The 20,868-nt window shown below is 37.5% G+C and overlaps 1 protein-coding gene and 1 non-coding gene across 17 annotated transcripts; one reads left to right on the plus strand and one right to left on the minus strand.

The window, feature by feature from the left end:
* The first annotated feature begins 255 nt into the window (after positions 1-255).
* On the plus strand, positions 256-13,015 carry LOC103702191 (putative NOT transcription complex subunit VIP2). Of its 16 annotated transcripts, none has more exons than XM_039124444.2 (15): positions 256-481; positions 1,055-1,191; positions 1,731-1,853; positions 2,351-2,456; positions 2,538-2,716; positions 2,886-3,249; positions 6,866-7,075; positions 7,153-7,254; positions 10,960-11,045; positions 11,142-11,324; positions 11,442-11,873; positions 11,960-12,012; positions 12,105-12,146; positions 12,630-12,771; positions 12,856-13,015. In XM_039124444.2, the coding sequence occupies exons 3-15, from the start codon at positions 1,836-1,838 to the stop codon at positions 12,925-12,927; spliced, it is 1,989 nt and encodes a 662-aa protein (XP_038980372.2). In that variant the 5' UTR covers positions 256-481; positions 1,055-1,191; positions 1,731-1,835; the 3' UTR covers positions 12,928-13,015. The 16 variants fall into 16 exon arrangements, with proteins under 16 accessions (XP_038980372.2, XP_038980374.2, XP_088558672.1 ...); XM_039124446.2 differs by having other exon boundaries at positions 310-481; positions 2,550-2,716; XM_039124445.2 differs by having other exon boundaries at positions 314-481; positions 1,055-1,218.
* LOC113462422 (small nucleolar RNA snoR35) lies at positions 2,379-2,456 on the minus strand. The gene has a single exon (XR_003384695.2). It is a non-coding gene; the product is annotated as a small nucleolar RNA snoR35 (small nucleolar RNA).
* Positions 13,016-20,868: the final 7,853 nt, after the last annotated feature.

Genomic DNA, 20,868 nt, shown 5'->3' on the forward strand with positions numbered 1-20,868 from the left:
AAGGGCTAGAACCTTTTATCTCCGAAGTATTAACGTTACAAAGATGGCGACTCCAATCATTTCTATAATTAATTAGGATGCAAAAAGCTTTTATAGAATATCATAATGATAAAAGCCTGCTTTTATTTCAAATATCATTACACTTATGAAGTTTTTGGTATTTTGTGATGATTTAAGGTTCTTTCTCTCCTTAAAAAACATATAAGCAGCAGCGGGGGTGAAGAAGATATCCGGTTGGCTAAACCTTGATGACCTGTCGGATCAGTAGCCACGAAGTCCGCATTAATATCTTCACGTAGTCCGGCCCAAGACCGACTCTTAGTTGGTCTTCTCCGGACAGCGCACCCTTTTCACTTTTGCTCCTCTTTGTTCTTCATCGCCCTTGCTTCTCTCGATCGAAGGCGACACCCCCCATCCTTCTCCGCCGCTCGACCATTTCCCTTCTCGCATCGCTGGCGCCCATTTTCTCTCGTCGTCGAAGGTAGATGCCTCTCTCCATCTCTCGATCTTTGACCCTTCTATGCGTTTAATCCCCTCGCCATCGATCGGTCTCGCTCTAGGGTTTTGCTCCCAGATTGGTTTTTGTCGCGTAAAGTCGTTCCTTGGAATTTTTTCCCCTTTTGGCTCGTTTCTTGTCTGATCGGAGTTTTGGAATCGATATTTTTTTACTATTTATGAGATCTGGGAGCAGAAAAGGATGAATCTTTACTTGTTCCGTTAGACGAGTCTTGAATGTCAAATTGGTTTTCGATCAAGACACTGTAAATAAAATCTCCTTTGAGAGAACAAATAGTAATAGTAATTAATCGTTATAACAATTTTGAGGAGCAGTTTGCGCTCCCTCGACTTTTTTTGATGCTTGTTGCGCTCAACACTGACATCTTTAGCAATCTCTCTCGTTTCTTTTCCTCTTTCTTAGATTCATATAGCAACAGTGAGATAGCATAGTGAGTAGCATTACTCTTTTTCTCTGGACTTTTTTTTTGTTCTTGATATGTGTCCTTTTTCAAAACAGTCAACTGTAATCTGTCAGGATGTGCATGTTCTTTTTCAGTTACAATGCCACTTTGGTAAAGCTCAGGAGGTCCATTAACAAAAGATTGAATGGTGGAGTGTATTGAGGTGCTTTGATCATCCACGAAGAGTTTGGAGGTCTGCGGCAAGGTCTGGTTGGGTCTGTATGGAGAAGAAGTAAGAAATCTTGAAGTTTGAGTATAGGTTTGAAAGCACTTTTACAAAGCCTCTGAAATTAGGACCTAATATAGCCAAGAAAGAAATGGGGGATGGATTAGGACTTGGTATTGGATATTTTTGTAGTCCTAATGTTTATATAGAACATCAATATTCGTTCATGTAGTCTCTTTTCCCCCCTTTCTTGGTGTATAACTATCATATGCTTCAATAAAAACTTAACATTGTAGCCAAAAAGAAAAAGCAAAAGGAGGGTTTTACTTTTCAATACAATTAAAGGTAAATAAGAATACATATAGCTGATCACTATTAAAGAAATAGGCCTGTCAGTCGTACACCTACATCATATTACACAAAAAAATGATTCTGATTAAATAAAATATTCATTTGTTAATTTTTATGTTGTTTTATCCAGTATAAAAGTTTCATGTATGGCTATGTCACCTGTTTTTTGTGACATCTTGCATGAAGCAAGTTCAAATTTTGCTTCACACTGTGTTCATGTCTAATGTTCTTATACTATTATTATTACTTTTCAGATTAGGAGACAACTGTCAAAAACCGAAAAGCCTTCAGACATTCAACAAGAATGAGAAGTTGTTGCATCTCGAATTGAGTTTTCTGTGAATATTCTTTTCAGCACAATGTCCGGGTTGCTTAATGTAATTCCTCTACTCCAAGTTTTGCTCTAACAATACATGCTACAAACTATTAAAATTTGCTGTTCTTTGTTTGGCTCAGAAATAGAACACTAACAAGGCTTTTGACTAGTAAAATTTTTTGCATTCCTCAGATTTACTGCATCTCCATAATTATTTATCATTTTAGAGTCAGATAGTTGATTTGTAGTCTTATCATTGTTGCTGCACTTTTGTCTGTTTGTAATTGTTCAAACCGAAGAGTTGCTTGTTGTTGCTTAGGTACTTGATGACTTGCCATGTTGTAGTGGTTCCAAGCGATGATAAATTTATGAGTAGAGGAGAACTTATTAGATGTGATAGACTTTGAGATATTGTCTTTTATCAAGTATACAGGAAGCGTAATTTAGTGCCACATTATTGAAAAGTGGGGTTCTTATACTTCTTTCGATTCTTATATATGCATACCAAGCATAGGGTCTCGTTTTGCTTAACCATACAGATGAAACCTCTGGTTGCAGTCAACACTTAATGGTTCAACATCAAATCTTCCTGACTCAACTGGCAGGCCTTTCACATCTTCATTTTCCGCTCAATCTGCAACAACTCCAGGTTTTCATCATTTTGGTGAGGAGATTCTCGTGCGCTTGTCTTTCGCTGAGAAAATAAATGTGAAATTTTCACAATAACAAAAATGCTAACATTTAGGTGGTCTGCAAGGGCTACACAACATCCACGGAAGCTTTAACATTCCAAACATGGCAAGCTCACTTGCATCCAGGAATGCGGCAATGAGTGGCGTCCCATCAAGTGGTGTTCAGCAACCAGGAGGAAACATATCTAGTGGACGATTCGCATCAAACAATATTCCAGTTGCTTTGTCTCAGGTTTGTATATTAAAATCCTTTTTATCTAGACTAACACCCTGTTGCTTCATCATGAAATATTAAATTATCATACATCACTTTTTTTACTGAATGTATGCTTTTTTAAGCTTTATTTCATCCTTTGCCCACCTTCAAATCCTTATCCATGTATTCTCGTTTTATTGTGCAGATTTCACATGGTTCCGGGGTAACCAATAGAGGGGGCATTAACATTGTAGGAAGCCCTGCTTTTAGTAGCAGTATGAGTGGAGTTGGTGGTTCAATACCTGGGATTTCCTCGAGCTCTGCTACTGCTGGCAACCGTAGTTCTGTTCCTGGGTTGGGTGTATCTCCAATTTTAGGGAATGTAGGTCCTCGAATAACAAGCTCAATAGGGAACATGGTTGGTGGAGGAAGCATGGGAAGAAGCATAAGCTCTGGAGGATTGTCTGTTCCTGGCCTTGCTTCTCGTGTAAATTTAGCTGCTAATAGTGGAGCAGGGAACCTTAATGTACAGGGACCCAACAGGCTGATGGGCGGCATGCTTCAACAAGGTTACTCTATTAAATTCCCTGGAGATCTCTAACTCATAATTTTAGAAGATAGTGGTACCGTCACTTTAGTCCTGCTTTTGCCTTCATATTGTCCATTTCCGTGAAGAATTTCATAATTAATATTGAAGTATTGGGGGCAGTTCTGTCAGGACATAGATACAATAAGTATTTTGTCTCTGTCATGTCCATTTAGCCTATGATTATTGCTTGTGTGCAACCAAGATTGTGATTGTTATATTGATAAATTTGTATAGTAAATCTTGATGGCATACTGCCATATTATTTTCCAGGCCATTTGAAAGCATCTGGAAGGCTCAAAAGTCCTGTATTGAGCCATTATATTCTTTCTAGATTTCTCTGGACCAGATATATAACATTTTTCCTTGGGCTTTTTGTTTGTCATGTAGGAATCTTTAATCCCAATTCCCAGCAAACTCGGTATGCATCAGTATATAAATACTGTTGTACGCACATACATGCATACACATACATGCATGCACGCATATGTACTGATGTACATGCATACACACATACATGCATACATACATATATGTATTATTTGAAGTTCGTTTAAATTTTATTATCTATTTGTTTTCATGGGGCTTAACTAGATGTCTGTATTCAGTAAACTTTGTTAGATGAGTTCTCTATGGATCAATAACATTCTCTAGTCTTCTGTAACCAGCTCAGTGGGCACTGTAATTGATTTTCAAACATTTGTAATATTGATTGAGAAAGTAGCTTGTTCTTTTCTTTTGTTAACAATAGGCATCATTATCAGGTTAGTCGAAAGAGGAATTAAGTCTTTTCTTGATACAACAAGGTATTCAGGTCAAATCACATTTATCAACTGGTTTGATTTGGTTTTTCTCCAAAAACGCTGGTATTAGCTGGAAATTTGCATACTGAAAGCACGCTTTATTTATTATTATTATTTTTTTTGGAGATCTGAGGCCGAGTAGCCAGGTATCAAAAAAATTGATTCACCTTTTAAATATAAATAAACAACTGGTAGTGATGCTGTTTTTTTTTTGGGTGGGGGGTGGGAGGGGGGAGGGGGTGGTAACTTCTACATTACAAGCTTCTCCTTTTGTAATTACAACTATGACCAACTGCCAAGCCTGTGACATAGTGATTACTCATATGTCTCATGGGTTGTCGTATAAATGGTTTCTCAACTTTGCAGTGTCTCCTTTCTTGAAGGCTAGGATTAGTTTATTGCTGAGGACATTCCTCTCCATTGTGGGTATGTAATGCTTCTAGAGATTATCTATGCTTCAATCTTCCAATCTGAAAGAGGTGCTTGATGAGAAATTTACATGACCAACTTGTAGGAGTTCTTTTAGCTTTCTCAGATTAATTATAATATCACTATGGAGGTTGTTATGGAATAATAGTAGAACATGGTTGTGCATGTCCTTGGTGACTCTTGTTCTCGTCATCAAATCTTCTTATATTCTTGGTTATTTGTTACTTTTGTACATTTCATCATCCATGTTAAGTCATGGAGAAAATTTTCTTAATTATGAAAATAACCTTCGCTGAAAATCTAAAGTTTTAGTGGAAGCTGCTCACATCATTGACATTCATAGCTGGAACCTTGAATATAGTATTTTGGTGGTCCTTAGCTAAAAACCTAAAAGTGTTTATGAAATATTTTTAGCTGGATTGTAAATGCACATAAATGCAGGAAAAATTTGGAATGCTCAACTATTGAACATAGAAATAACTATGGAACATCGTATGTTGTACCGTACGGTATCGGAAGGTACCGGATATCCCGTACCATACCAGTTCGGTACCGGTACCGGTGGCATACATCCCTCGGTATGCAAAAAAACTCCGTACCGTACCATACAGATACTATGCTAGTGTGGTACCGGTACGGCGAACCTTGCTATGGAATAAAATTGCATCCTTGGAGAAATGAAGAGGCAACATTGGTGAATATTTGACATCCTCTCTCTTGACTATCTTTAATGAGTGCTTTGACTGCCAGGATGATGGTGGTGGAGTCATGAATTATGATGATAATGATGAGTTGGTAGTTGTTGGATTTGACTCCATAAAGAGATAAAGCTATTGTCATGTGTGAAGTTGATTGTAGATGCTACCTTGAAAGACCGTAAAAAAAATTTATGAGTTTGATTATTGCATAAATTTGTTATCCTCAGTTGGATAAGAGGTTTTGCCAATCTTTTTAGAAAATTGATGACCGGATTTGACACCCCTAGGTTGGATGAAGCTGCGTTCATTTGATTTGTGCCAAGAGGATTGTTTCATGGGGGGCAGTTATAATCTGTATGGCAGACAATGATAGAACTGAATTTTAAGAAAATGCTTGTGCTGCATTTTCCCTCACTTTTTGCAAAAAGGAAGTGGGATGTCATCAATATTATCAAGTAAATTCTGCAGTCATGATATGTCACAAGGAGATCAATACCCCCTTTTCACTTCCAGTTTATTAAAACATTTGCCAACATAATAAAATATGACTCTGGTCATGATGTTAAAGCTCTATCTGATGGAATGGATGATAGAATGTACATATTGAAAACCTCATATGTATTATTAAGATGCCATGCGGATGTTTTTGTCCATGGAAGCCTTCAGTGGTTGCAGTGAGAAGATTATGGGTTAATATCTTTTCTTATGGCATAGATGTTGTCTGGATGTTTGCAATCAGGATTTTTACAATAGCAGAGATCACATTTCAGATTATTTGTTACATCTGGTATGTGGAAGTCTTGAAATTTCAGGATCAAACTCATCAATCTCTTTTCTTTTTCTTGTTTTCTCTCATAGTTTTCTCTTTCATCCATCCCCATTTACCACATCGGGAACAGATCAGTTTCAGATATACTGAATCATGCAATGATATGATATACCATTATAAATGGATTTTTTATCAGTTATACAGGTTTTTCTTTTGAAGACTTTTGTAAATATTTTATATGCTTTAGTTGGCTTATTAACATTAATGGAATGTATTATTTGTTATTTATATACCATTATAAATTTATTAATTATTCTTAGCAGCATATGCATATCATTGGAATATCTTGCTAGCTTTAAGGGCTAGTAACACACAATTCAGTTGCATTATAATGCATCTTAAGTCTAATCACTATGATATGTATCACCTTTTCTGCAAATTGAATATGTATAATATATTTGCAGTTTATATTAATGTGTTGCATCTCACAAAAATCTTCTCTTTCCCCATATTGATAATTCCGTCATTTAGAGGGTTTGTCATGTTTGTGGTGGGTTATTGGGTCTTGAACCAATTCCAGTTCATATCATTTTGATGGTCCGAGAAATACCTATGTAATCTTTAACAAGTTTGCACCATGTTCAACTTCCCCATGCAGGATGTTATGAATTTACTCATATTTGTGAAAACTCTGTACCGTTTTCCTCTTTGATGCCATTTCCCCCTAATGCATGCTGTTAGTTTGAGCACTTTGCTTTTAAATATAAGTGTTGGATTCTAGGAACTTCTGAATCTTTTGGGAATGATTTGCATTTAATAGCTACTGCCCTTGTTGACCATATTAGTTTTTTCTCAAGTATGGTCTCTGAGGTTGGGTGGCATGTGTTTGTGAATTAGCAGCACCTCAAATGCTTGGTATGCTTGGGAACTCTTATCCTACTTCTGGAGGATCATTATTGCAGAGTCAAATACAAGGAGGGAATAATGCATTAAGCTCTATGGGGATGTTAAATGATCTCAACTCCAATGATGGTTCTCCCTTTGACATGAATGATTTTCCTCAATTGACTGGGAGACCCAGTTCAGCTGGAGGGCCACAAGGACAATTGGGTATATAAGAGCTTTGTGATTCAATTTTTCAGATCTTTATCATGCAATGAAATGTCAGTTGATCTCCAAATTTGTAGGTTCAATGCGCAAGCAAGGAGTTGGTGTTAACTCCATTGTCCAACAAACCCAGGAATTTAGCATCCAAAATGAAGATTTTCCAGCTTTGCCTGGATTTAAAGGTGTTTTAGTTATCATTCATCTAAACTTTGCTTTATTTTCTTTGAAATATTACCTTATTTTATATTTGCTAGCAAATCATTATCAGTTTTATGTTTTAGTTTGATAATGGGGAACATATATTGTTTTACATTGGTGCTATCCAGAACATTCTGCAACTTATGTGCATTGTGGTTACTTCTTTTTTCTTTTCCTTATTTTTCTTTGTTGTAATTTGGTTTTGATTTATTTTCAAGAAAAATCCCTAATATATGTTGAATCATGAAACTTACACGTACTGCTTGCACTTTTTAAGAATAAGCCATGGGAACATATCTATGTCATCATGTTTCTTGAAAATCAAGGATTTTTTGTAAAAACACACTCAAGATTTTGTTATTGCTATCATTGTATAGTAATATAATAGAAAGATCATTATAATAATGAATGTCCTGATTGTTTTGAAATTTTCCCATGATTCTATAATGTTTCTGTGCAAGACCTGCTGGAAAGAAATGGCTAAATTATGCAGCCATGGTAATGGGATATATTAAATATTTATGTGCAAAACTATAGTTAGGAAATAGAGCAATAGATTTTATGACTCTAATTGGGTCACTGAAGTTATGAGTGGCTTTGCAGATTACGACCTATAACTGTGATGGAATCTAAACTGTCAATTTCTATAATCTGTTTATTTATTTGGGGCCATTCTGGGCTGTGGGGGGATGAGGAAAGTTCCTCTAAAAAAGTCATCAAGCTCACAAAGATCTCAAGTATGAAGTGGAGATGGCCTAAAATAGCATCCATCCGGACAAAGCCTTAGGTTGCAGTGGCTTCTTTGCTAGCTTTTACCAGAAGATTTGGACAGTGGTATATCAAAGGACATGGATATTGCAAATATTTGAATCACACAACTCTAAGGGCTCGTTTGGTTCGCGGGAAGCATTTTTTCTTCTAGGAATATGATTCCTGGAAAACAAATTCCTAGGAAGAGGATGCGTAGGAAAATACTTTTGGCATGTTTGGTTGACCATGGGAAAATGACAAATTTCCAAAGTGCTTATGTTTGGTTGGCCATCCACTTTCTTGGGAAAGTTATGTATAATTCCTATTATGCCCTTAATAAAAATTAGGTCTTTAATGTCTCTTTAATGCTTCTTTAATGCTGAAGGGCCTTTTTGGGAAAAAGTAAAAATGGAGTGATTCCCGCCTCATGGGAAAGACTTTCCTATGAAATGTGGGAATCATATTTCCATGGGAATACAACTTTTCCGTCTCTCTCCTTTGAAAATTCCAACCAAACAAGAGGCATCTCATTACTTTCCCGTTGACCACATTTTCCCCCCTTCTTTTTCCGTGAACCAAACGAGCCCTAAAAACACTTTCTACTACTTTGGCACTTAATGTGCATTTGTTAATAAATTTAGTATAAATATTATAATTAATTATTGCTATGAATGCAATCTAGTTATTCCTTATTTTTGTGGTTTTTATATACAGATTATCTGCTTCAAACCAAGGATTTGGTTCCCGGTGTGCCCTGTTGGTAGCATACTGTTCCAATGAGAGAACGGTATCTGGGATGCACCCAAGACACCGGTTCTTTCATGAACTGGGATGTGCCAACCATCTCAGTTGTTGCCAGCCAGGATGGATCCAGACAGTCGCATCTGGATGCTTGCGACAGCTTGGCATCCTAGGACAGTTTGTTTTAGAACATCTTATGACAAATCTTGTGTCTTTTTTGTTTTTAGAAAATCACCTCATTCTTGATGTTAATGGTCCTTTGGTCTGTTCCAAATCCCAATACGTACTGACCCAAGTCAAAACCGGGGCAGGTACTGGTACCATGACTTAATCCTTGTTTCGAACTGTCTGAGCATATATCTCATATGCTTATGCTGCACTGTGGTCATAGATCTCTTTTAGTTTATGCTGAGATGTAAATTACATTTAAGGTAATGTTTCTGAATATTGTGATAAAGGTATAAAGGAGCTTACAATGACAAAGGGTTGACATTTGATTGAGCAGTAAATTATGAGACCTGATATCATCCTGTAAACCAATGTGGCCTAATTGCATCAAAATCGTGTAACTAGCTGATACTGTTTCAGCAGCCTTCTGTTGGCTTATCTGGTGACAGAGAAGCAGAGGACCTGTGATATGAACTATAAATTCAAAGAGGTCATTGTTTAGGAGGAGATCAAAATTGTGAAAGTTTTGATAGAGTCAATTCCAAAAACCTCCTAGAGCGAGGGTTTGGCATTCTTTTTTTCTTTGTTTGACTTTCTACCACTGTTTTTTTCTAGTTCTTTTTCCTTGTGATCTGCTTTTCTATTATGCTTGTCTGGTGCAGCTGCTTTACGCTCCTTGAGGTTTAGTAGTTTCATGTGTCTTTGGGTGCTTTAGAAGCTGGAGGAAAGGCTTCATTTTCGCCTTCATGTACTCTTCTTTTTTTCCATATAAACAGCAGTCTGTGCTCTGGTCTTTCCTCAAAAGAAAAGGAGGTTTATATGTGCTCAAGCAATCTCACTTGAGCTTGCCTCAAGCTTATTTAACCAAGCCTGATCCAAGGCCCGAGATCAACCTATGAGCCTGAAAACTGAGTCTAGGATCAAGACAAGGCAACAAGATCCGCATATGTAGCCAATTACTGCTAATATTTGAGGTGCATATCGCATTTTGGTTGCAGCCAAGTTGTTCATGAGCAGTTTATAAGCTTTAGTTCTGACAATTCACTTCCATCACTTTTTTCAGTGGGTGTCCGGTAATTCCAGTTTGGACAAGTATAAGTTTGAAGATTCTGCCCAGTTTTCTTTCCGATAAATTTATTTTTTATTGGTTGTATTTGAGCGCATAAAATACCTTGGGAAACAACAAATTTAGGCAAGGATATATCGCATTACTAGTGCTTGTACCTCTAAAAGATACATAAACCTGACAAACTTTTTTATGCCCTTGTATGCTACAGTATCTTGACTTGACTGTTTTCTTCAAGTGGGGAGTAAGCATGTTGTGAATGTGCAAAGATGATTTTTGACTTACCTAGACAAATATAGCATTCTGTGCCATTCTAAAAATGCGTGCCATCTGTTACATTTATGCCCTAAATATGTGTATTTTCACTTTTTTAAAGACATCAATCCTACAAAATAATATGGACTATATCTTTTCAAATAAAAAATATAGATAAGAAGCACGAAAGAAATTTGACACTTGAGATAGTTAGATACAATTACTTGCTCGGTGAAACTAATCAACCTTAAGTGGGTGCATCTGCATCCATGCGCAGTCTGAGCACATACTGCTGTGTGGTGCTTTTGTCACAGCCTATTGCTGTAATGCATTACAGGACTGGCCGATTCACATGCAGTTATGGGGTCTTACTAATGTGAACCTCCTGTATCGTGCTGGCAGCTATGCTAAAATCCTATGTAAGCAGTGCTCCACTGTTTATTCTAGCATATAAGTGTGTAAGTTCTTTGTTCCATCGTGGACTGCTTTTTACGAGTTTGGGTTATTTCATCATGCTTTCCGTAGAAAATTTCTTTGGAACTAGTTGAGTAGCAGCAGTTTCTGTCACTTCAATCACTTCAGAAAACATCAGACATTATTTTTAATTGTTCCTGTTTATCTGCTAAGATTATCTTTGTCCTTCAGTTTTATAATATGGCTTTGAACTTTCTGTTTTGCCCTTTTTAATCTAATTTTGACTCTTGTATAGGTGGCAGCTCAGATTTTTCTGTCGATTTGCATCAGAAGGAACAACTTCAAGAGAATGTTCCTATGATGCAGTCACAGCATTTCAGTGTGAGTTGAAGCCTTTATATGAAATAATGATATAATTTCATGTTGTTGTTGTGCCTTTCATTTACTTAGAATGAAGACTGGGTTGTTATCTTGCAGATGGCAAGATCTTCTGGATTTAGCTTAGGAGGGACTTACCCATCTAACCGTCAGCAACAACAGCAGCATGCTGCAGCGGTCAGTAGTGCTGGGGTCACATATTCACCTGGAAACAATCAAGATCTTATCCATCTACATGGATCTGATTTATTTCCATCTTCTCATGGAACCTATCACTCCCAGGTACATTACTCCATCTAACTCCGTACTGCTGCAGGACTATCAACTAACCTGTGTGTAACCTCTGGTCCATCTTATAATATTAATCAAGAAGTTCTTCTCCTCAACTTCTCTTTATAGATGCAAAATAGTGGACCACCTGGCATTGGATTGAGATCATTATGCTCTCCAAATGCAGCTTCTGGCATGGGAGCATATGAGCAGCTCATTCAGCAATATCAACAGCCACATAATCAATCTCAATTTCGGCAGCAACAGATGTCTGCTGTTAATCAATCATACAGAGATCAGAGTCTGAAGTCCATGCAGGGGATACAAACTGCTCCTGATCGGTTTGGCTTACTGGGCTTGTTAAGTGTTATTAGGATGAATGATCCAGATCTGACATCCCTTGCTTTAGGAATTGACTTGACAACTTTAGGGTTGAATTTGAACTCATCAGATAATCTTCATAAGACATTTGGATCTCCATGGTCTGATGAGCCGGCCAGAGGAGAGCCTGAGTATTGCATTCCATCTTGTTATTGTGCCAAACAGCCACCTCCACTACAGGTAAGATTTTCATCTTTTGAAATCTTTTTGACATAAACTCTATCTCTATTTATATGGGTGTACTAAATCTAACGTTGTGGATGTAGCAAGGATATTTTTCACGGTTTAATCCATTGACACTGTTTTACATCTTTTACAGGTGTGTTTCTATGATGAATTTTCACTTTTTGGTTAGTTTCTGTATTGCTTGCAACCGTTGTTTAATTACCTGTGCTTCTACTTTTCTTGCAGCATGCCAAAAGATGAAGCTCAACTTTATGCTGCTTCTGAACTGTAAGCTTGCTCTCTCTAACCTGTCCGCTTTTCCCCCTTTCCACCCTTTCAGTTGCCAGAACTGGCAGCCTGCTGTTAGTATGATTTCTAATGTTATGTTACCAAACTGGATGGTTTTTATTCATTTCTATTATTCTGGATTCTCCACGAAGCAAAGAATTGTAACAAAAACTCTCTTAGGCCCCTTCTTATGTACAAAGTCTTAGATATGCAGATATTTGCTTGTATACCTATTCCCAAGTGCAACCTGCTGCTTCTGTCCTGAAGCACCTGTCCTATTTTGATTTTCTAGGTGATTTGCATCACATCGGATAGGCACCTTCTGCGCTTGTCATGTATTTTGTTGCTTGTCTTAGAAAAATGTAATGCTAAGCTTTGTTTTCATGCATTTTGTTTCCAGTATGAATTGTGTGAGGATCCATAGGGATGAAGTAAGCTTTTCCAATGTGGCATAAACAATCTCTTATTCAAATGCGTTTGCAGGTACTCACGGGGATGGTTCTACCATAAAGAGCACCAACTATGGTTCACAAGAGCAAACGTGGAGCCTCTGGTTAAGACTCAGACGTATGAAAGGGGAACCTATGTCTGTTTCGATCCAAACACATGGGAAACTAGAACTAAGGTATGGCCTTCAACCTCTTTCGTTTCTTTTTATTTATTTATTCTTTGGTATTCACATGTCAGATACGTTGGCTGTCGACTGCAGGAAAATTTTGTTCTCCAATACGAGGCAGTGGATAAGAAACCAACTCTTCCTTCCGCGCGCCCTTTAACATAAGCCAATTATCTTTTGATGTAAAAGGCCCAGCATGTGTCATTAATTCTAGAAATAAACTCGATCCAATCTATTCTCCATTCTCTTTAAAGCTGTGGTTTTTTTTTGCAACTGAGTTGGTAGGTGATTTCTGTCGAGCCTCGGCATCCCTAAATTGACCCCATAGTTCGTTAGGAATTTTCATTCCGCATTTGTCTCTTTCTTTTAAGAATATCCTGTGATGTGATTTTCTCATTAAGAGGCAGGCTTTTGTCATTGATGGCTAAACTAAACTTTTATAGCTTCATTAAAATCATTAAAAGCATAGGAGAGGATGAAAGGAGGAATGCTAGATCCACCCACGGGCGGCTGAGAGCTGAGAAGCACGTGCTTCCTTAAGGAGTAATCATTTAGGCGCGAAGCCTGTCGCTTACGTTGCGTGTAGATATTTTTCACCACTACGCAAGCATCTGGGTTTAGCATTTCACAAAATTACGGGACCTTGAAATGGTCGTTTTTAAAGAAAATGTTTGGAAAATCGCACTCTTGAGATTTTTTTTTTCTATTATAATTTTGGGGTTTGCTTGGGGTGGGGTGTGTGTGTGTGGGTTGCATTCATAAAGTTTTTTGAGTAAAATATCTGGTGGTTTTGTTGTATTTTTTTTCTGACTTACATCATAGGTACATGTTAATATAAAGAGAGGAATTCGCAGCGAGCAGTGGTAGACAGGGCACAAAAAAGGAACAAAACAAAAGATCAAACAAGTTATAAAAAAAAATCTTGTGCTACTTGAACAGGTGCTAACTTGAAGTGTTTTTGTCGCAGTCCGTTAGGTCTTTTAGTCAGCTCTCTTTGTTATTTAATTCCAATGGCCACTGTGTATTTTGGTATGGAGATATGAGCACATTATTAGTTATTTTCCTGTGCAAGCTTTTAGATGGTACCTGGGACACCCAGCTCCAATCTCTGTTATTTAATCCAATGGTCATGGAATTTAGGTACGGCGTGTGAGTCATGCGCACATTATAGGGTACTCTTTGCGCAAGTATTTAGAAGTATGGGAGGCAGTGGATGGGGTTAGTGTTGGATCTGGTAAATATGATCCATAACGGATACAACCCGATATCGGGTCAACGTATTGATTTCTACCCGTCCACGGTTCATCCATTCAACATTAATCTAATCTATTTTGTAAGATTTGAATCCTTAATAAGTATATGCTAGTCCATCAAATACGTAATTTTTAAAATAATTTAAATAATTAATATGAAAAAAATCATTGTTAAATAAGTTCCTATTCTAGATCCTGCCTCAATCTAGTCTAAATTATTTCAATTAAAATAGAACGTTTCTCAAGGCCTGAATCGGGTTTAAGGTTTTAGCCATGCTGATTCATTCAAAATTAGATCTATATCCCATGCTAACTGGAAGACTTTTGATTGAGGTCAATTTTTGCTGCCCCTACTTAGAAGGTGCCTGAGATGCTTGGCCGACTGGTTCTTATGATGGCAACTGCTTATGATAAATCAAAGCCAAGAGTCTCAACAGGAGGATAGGTGATGGATTGGGGTAATCTTGTTGGTTTGTATATCTTCAGAGATAAATTGTGTAGATCCATGTGGTTGAAGACTACAAACTCAGATACATTTAGGCGCCTGGCACCACCCAAACCCGGCTAATTTTGAGTTGCAATCACGAAAAAACAGCAAGAACAGCCTATATGCCTTCCTAAAATTACTGATCATTTCTTTCCTTCTCTTGCTGCATCAATGAATGAAGCATGAGTCATAACAGATGTTGGGTAGTGTTTGGTTGGAGAATAGATTTTGAAAGGATATCCTTTTTACTGTTCCAGGATTAGACCTGTTTTGTGAAATCGAAATTTTCTGGTGTCCCGCTGGATGGACGAATGCAAGAAATAAAAAGTATTTGATGCATATTAGATTTCATGATAATTTGGATTTTATCACTTTTAATGTTAATTTGGATTTCATGATAACTTGCGGGTCCACTAATGCTTCCATATAGCATCGTGCCTTACTGGCTGTTCCACTTCGGCATTTGGCAGGATATCCTACCCGACTTTTGGAGGGATGTCCTCCCACTTATTCTCTATCTCAATATGCCCTAATGACTAGATATAGGTATGTGCAAATATTTAAATTAGAAATCTGTTGTTAATAAGGCCACGGCGTAGGAGAGGACCAGAAAATGATATGGATATCATCTGTAATTGTTGGAGTAAAGATTTTATGTATCTGCTTTTAGTTGGTTCCCAATGATCCCAACTTGCAACCTATATATGAAGACACATCAAACGAGTCAGACGACTGAAAACTAAAATCACCTAAACATCCTAACTTTACAAGATGATGAAGATGAGAGATAGAAATGTATACCAAACGCAGGCTGGTGCCACAACTAAGATGCTGAAAAAGGTCGCTCCATATCTACAGCTGCAAGAGAAGTAGTAGGTGGATGATGACAAAAGTCCAAAAAGAATCATGGGTAGGTTTAGGTATGATTCTGGACAGCATGTTTTGTATCATTTTTGATATAATAGCTGAACTATATTAAAGAGTGTCTTTGGGCAGCATCATGCTTCAACGCTGAAGGCAACTCGTCTCTGTCTCTTAGTCATCATGTTGAATCTAGGTGCATGGGATGCAACATATGTTCACATGTTCACGTTCCTCTGAATACGACTTTGACCTTCGTATTTTTGGCAATTATTTGATATGCAAACTTACATGGTAAGGCTTTTTATGAAGCTCTCTCTTGATAGTGCTATAAAGAGAAGCATTTTTCACATGCTGATATTTGGTAATATATAATATGAAAGTATTTGTGCCTAATAAAATGAGTTAAAAGTTAATTATGTTAAGAAAATAAAATAGTTGTTTCACATAAGCAGTAAAGGGACCTTTTTAACTTTCATGCGGAAAACATTTGTTATTGCATGGTGGCCAAACACAATTTTCTAAAAAATGCTTTTCTTAAAAAGTTGTAGAAGTGTCATCCTTTATGCAACAAGATGCATATCTTTTATCTTTCACTTGCCATATCCGATTTTTTTAATTCTTATAACTATTCATTTCCTTTTGCAAGCATCCTTTTGTGACAAGTGATTAGAAGTTACCATAAAAAATCGTACGGTAGATGCAGGAGCCAGAAACATGAGATCAAATGCATTTCTATTTATCAGTTATAATAGCTTATGATGACTTGCTTAAATAAATGAAGCAGCATCATAATAAAGTGATTTTAATTGATATCATCAAATCCATCCAAGCATTTCTTCCATTTGAATAATCAACATGGGTTGCATATAGAAGCATCAAAATCATCCGCGCTTTGAATTATACCTATAGAACCCTTTTTTTTCCTCCTTCCTTCTAAGCAAGTGCTACTTCCTCTTGCTGGTCAGAAATATAATGAGAGTCTATATGACTATTAAGATAACTAAAGGAAACCAACTATATATTAAGGTACAGTAAATGATTTTTTTTTTTTTTGATAGATCAGATGATTTTAATTAACTGAGAAAAAATATATCCGTAAAAATCAGAAAATAAAATATTAAAAAAATTAGATAGAAATATAATGCCATTCAATGAGAAAAAGTAAATGACCTTTTCAGAGGTAACCAAAAGAAGCCGGCTTGAATCCCACTTCAACTCGCAAATATCCAAACCAGCATGACCTGCCAGAAAACAGGCGGTTTTCCACCTTGTGGCACAGTGATTACTTTGGAAATCGTGTCGGAAAGGAGACAATCTCAATCCGGGCATCCCCTCGGGGAATATGTCCCCACGAAATCTCCGGTTGAAAGGCCATGCTCATCTCGACGAGTAGAAAATAATTCCGGTTGGTACTGGGAGGCAGAATTGATTGGTTGGGACGTGGGTGGGTGGCTCCATATATTGATGGAGTAGGAGAGTATTAAACATAGCAATGGAAGAAACACTGGGAGGAGTTGGGAAACACCCCGTTATCGACTGATACGTCTGAGATGGTGACCATTCTTTACGCTCTTGGGAGACGTTGGGAAAGGGTTGGAAGGAGGAGCACATGAAGGCACATGCAAGCGGAAAGCACGCAGAGAAAGGAAAGGAATCTTTCCTCTTCTCTCTCATCCATAAGTTGGAAACACGCAGCTGTACGGGTGGCAAGAACCGACACCATTTGTTTGCTTGCCCTGCTATCGGATTTGGTTGTTTCTTGGTTGTTTTGTTTCATGAGATGAGAGAAATAATAAAGGGTCCTCCGTCCTGAGCTCTGAATGCGCAATCCAATGATGATGATGCCAAATTCTCAGCTCCCGTGGCTTTTAGTTTGGATTTTGCTTGCTTGACAGTCAGTAACCATGTACGCCAAGGAGTTGCCGCTATGGCCAGTAGAAACCTTAGTCGCACAGCAAACTGGACTTTGAATGCGAGGAGTTTGCGTTTGAATCTTGAGAGGTGGCTTCTCGAAGTATTCATATGAATAATGTCTCCATCAAGTATATAAACTGGTAGTTGATGGCATCCGCGTTACTCTTTCCGCATGCACATAAAATAATGCAGAGAACTATATCGCATCACTGCACCATAACCATCGAGAATTCCAACTGTTTGGGTCGGCCGATCAAACTTGAATCCATCTGTCACAGTTGAACGTAAGTTTGACAAATTGTCTTGTTCCAACTAATGTTTGTCCGCCAGCTGCCAAACGTTGAAGAGTCGTGAGTTGCGACCGCACTTTTTTCACTACTGGAGAATTGAAGGCCCCAAGGCTTCTTTCTTGGTGTCTTCCTTTCCACAGTTCCAAAGGAAAACAGCACGCTTAGGGCCGCACAGCTATTCTATCACCTAAAGGTTTTCATATATTTTCTAATTGGCTTCTGCTTTGGTCGTAACTCTTGCTCCCGTAAGGTGCCATGCAGAAGAAAATTGACAATCGCACATGAGATGGAACGCATTCCAGGAGCTCTGCTAGGAGCAAAGTTGAATCCAGCGTATAACTTTTTGTACAAATCGATAAGATAGCATTGTTTTGGAGATACCTGAAAGTACATGCTTACAGTAATTATTCGCATTTGATTTCATACTTTGCGTCAGGTTTAATTCATATGGTTGCGGTAATGCTACCAGAGGCTCCCTTTTCTGCTTTGAGTGGACATGCAGACATATTTGGCCATTTTTTGCTGTCATGGTGGACTAAGTATGGCTTTTCTAACAGCTATCATTGGACTGGCAAGGCTGTTATCATCGTTATCATGGCTAATTAAGATAATTTTAGGGCCTACATAATGAGAAAATAGTGTTACTGAAACCTTTGTTGGATTTCATGTACGGCATCTAATTTCGATGGACTGATCCTGAGCTCAGAAGGATGTATGAGCATCCAATCATGCATGATATCTCATCAGTACCATTACATGCATCGACTTGCAGAGATCAATGTCTACTTGCATCATTCTCTTCTTGACAGAGGAACTCGCCCTTGAGTTATGGTTCACCGAATAATTTTCTAGTGATGCCTCTGTATAGCATCATCATCATGTAAGAAGATGGCTCCACCGAATATATCTGCCTCGCCTTATGATGATTGGGAGGACGATACGAGGTTGCATTGCTAACCAAACATTGATAAAATTTATTGTGCTGCCACGAGCTTTGGCATAAAGTTATAGATGTTGTTATTGTATTTTCCTGTGAAGAATGATTCATACCACGACATCATGGTTGCAGATCGGCACTCCAGAGATGCTGCAAGCTTGCAATTAATACAATCCCACAAGGTGATATAAAATAATTGCTCTGTAATCTTTCATAATTTCTTTCTGTCCACTTGTAAAAAGATCAAAACCCAAACGGCTGATCAGGGCTGATAATACTGGATCAGGGGAAAGATCTCAGGTGTACTGGCCATGGGTACAGGGGGACATAACCGTTGCACCAGGTTCGGGGTTGTATCTAAAGAGTGATTCACCTTCCTTCGCAGTGTTGTCCACTGGATTGCGCAATGGCCATTTTGAGATCCATGCAGATGGATGAAAAAAAAGATGTTGGAGTATTTTGAGATCTATATACGATGTGATCCAATGATTAATGTTATGAAAGAAAATCAATTATTGTTTCACGTGAAAGATACAACACCAACCTCATAGTTGACCTGATTAATGTTTGAAACCCAGTGAATTTGTTCTTACTTAATTTAGCAAAAATTTGAGAAAGCTTAAGAAAACCGGATCATGTAACAATTAGCATCACTCATAATATTTTTCTTTATCAGCGTGATTCTGTATCAACCTATATTAATTTTCTTTGTTAGCATAATCTTGTTGGAGTGACTTTAGGGATCACATGACAATCTGTATCACCTATAATATTTCCATCTATGAAGTTTGCACACGAGTATATATAATCTCTGAGATGTACCGAATATGTGAAGAAGAAACAACAGAAAAATAAAATCACTTTTCTCTCTCTCTCTCTTTCTCTTATTTTCTCCTTCTTCTCCAAATATATCAACACAATGGATTTGCCCTTACTTGATTTAGCAAAAATTTGAGAAAGCTTAAGAAAACTGTCACCGAGCACAAAGTTAATTGGAGCCAACTGTCTGCAAACTTCATCATGGTGTTTAGATATACCTAACCAAATCCATGTACCTTGATGCTTACCCTTTATAGAATGAGATGTCAGGAACAACCTAAGCGTTACATATTAGGCCACAAGTTGTTTCCAAACCCAATAACCCATCACCCAAAAATCTAAAGGCATTTTTATAATAATATCCTGATATTTTCTTATTGTGGTGCAAGCACTTGCGTGCCTCCCACGACAATGAAGCACTAAGACTGTTTATCATCCTTGTTATATAGCGGATTTAAAGTCGATAAGTACCACATCCCTTTCTATTGAATGAAAATTCTATACCAGCGCTGCTATTATAAATCTTGTAGTAGAGCTTCAAGAATCCTGCCACGTCAGCAAATTTATGACTCCCAATGCAAAAACTTTCATAGGGTCCAAGACCTGCTAGAATCCATGTTACGGACTGCCGCCATGGCCATAGAGTAGGAGTTGGAGAGGAGCTTCTGTTAGAAATGGATCTCAGAACTTCTACTAACAAATTTAAATATTTTTTGGGTATTTTTGCTTGAACACAATTTTCACATTTGACCTTTTTTATATCTAAATGGATCTCAGAAATCATATTCAAGTTAGTCATGTGATGGGTCTGATCAAAATTCACATTACCCAGCCTACCATGCCAAACATTAGAAGATTCAAAATTTAGAATAAATGAAGGGTCTTTATTAGAATTTTTAGGAATTACACTCAATTTGAATAGGTTTCCGATACAAATTCTTTTCCAACAAACTCGATATTATGAGTGATTATAAGCTTATTAAATTCTTATACAATCTTATAGCCTCTAGATATAAGAAGAGATCTACTGATGAGATTTCTTCTAACGTTGGGGACGAACAACACTTTGCTGTAGATTAGAGTTTTTTAAGATGTCATCTTTAGGTCCACTCGTATTTTTTCTGACACTTGTGCTGAGGAGTCGTTTCCAAGTGTTACACCTCCTCCACTTGATTCTTGAAAGGTGGAGAATCATGAGCCATCAAAACAATTATGAACATTAGCTCTAGAATCAAGCCATCAATCGCAAAAAGAATGGACAAGAAAAATTAAAGAATTTTGACTTTCTGACCTGAAGGAAGATCGAGAACCATCTTCAACCTTATTTACTTGAGATTTAGGTGATCCTTTCTTTCAAGGTTCAGTCTTCCTATGGTAGTAGTCCTTTGCCATAGATTTGACAGCCCGCATATGAAGCATAAGGTTTTCTTCCTTCCTGGCTTCTATATGGACGGTTATGGCTTTTAGGAGGTCTAGAGGAAGAAACAAGGTTTGAAAGATTTTGATTTTTTTTAAAGAATTTTCCATGGGGTTTCAAATAAG

Source organism: Phoenix dactylifera, chromosome 8 (assembly GCF_051530095.1).
Source record: "Phoenix dactylifera cultivar Ajwa chromosome 8, Ajwa_hap1_PhDact_Kaust_v1.1, whole genome shotgun sequence".
NCBI classification, from domain to species: domain Eukaryota; kingdom Viridiplantae; phylum Streptophyta; class Magnoliopsida; order Arecales; family Arecaceae; genus Phoenix; species Phoenix dactylifera.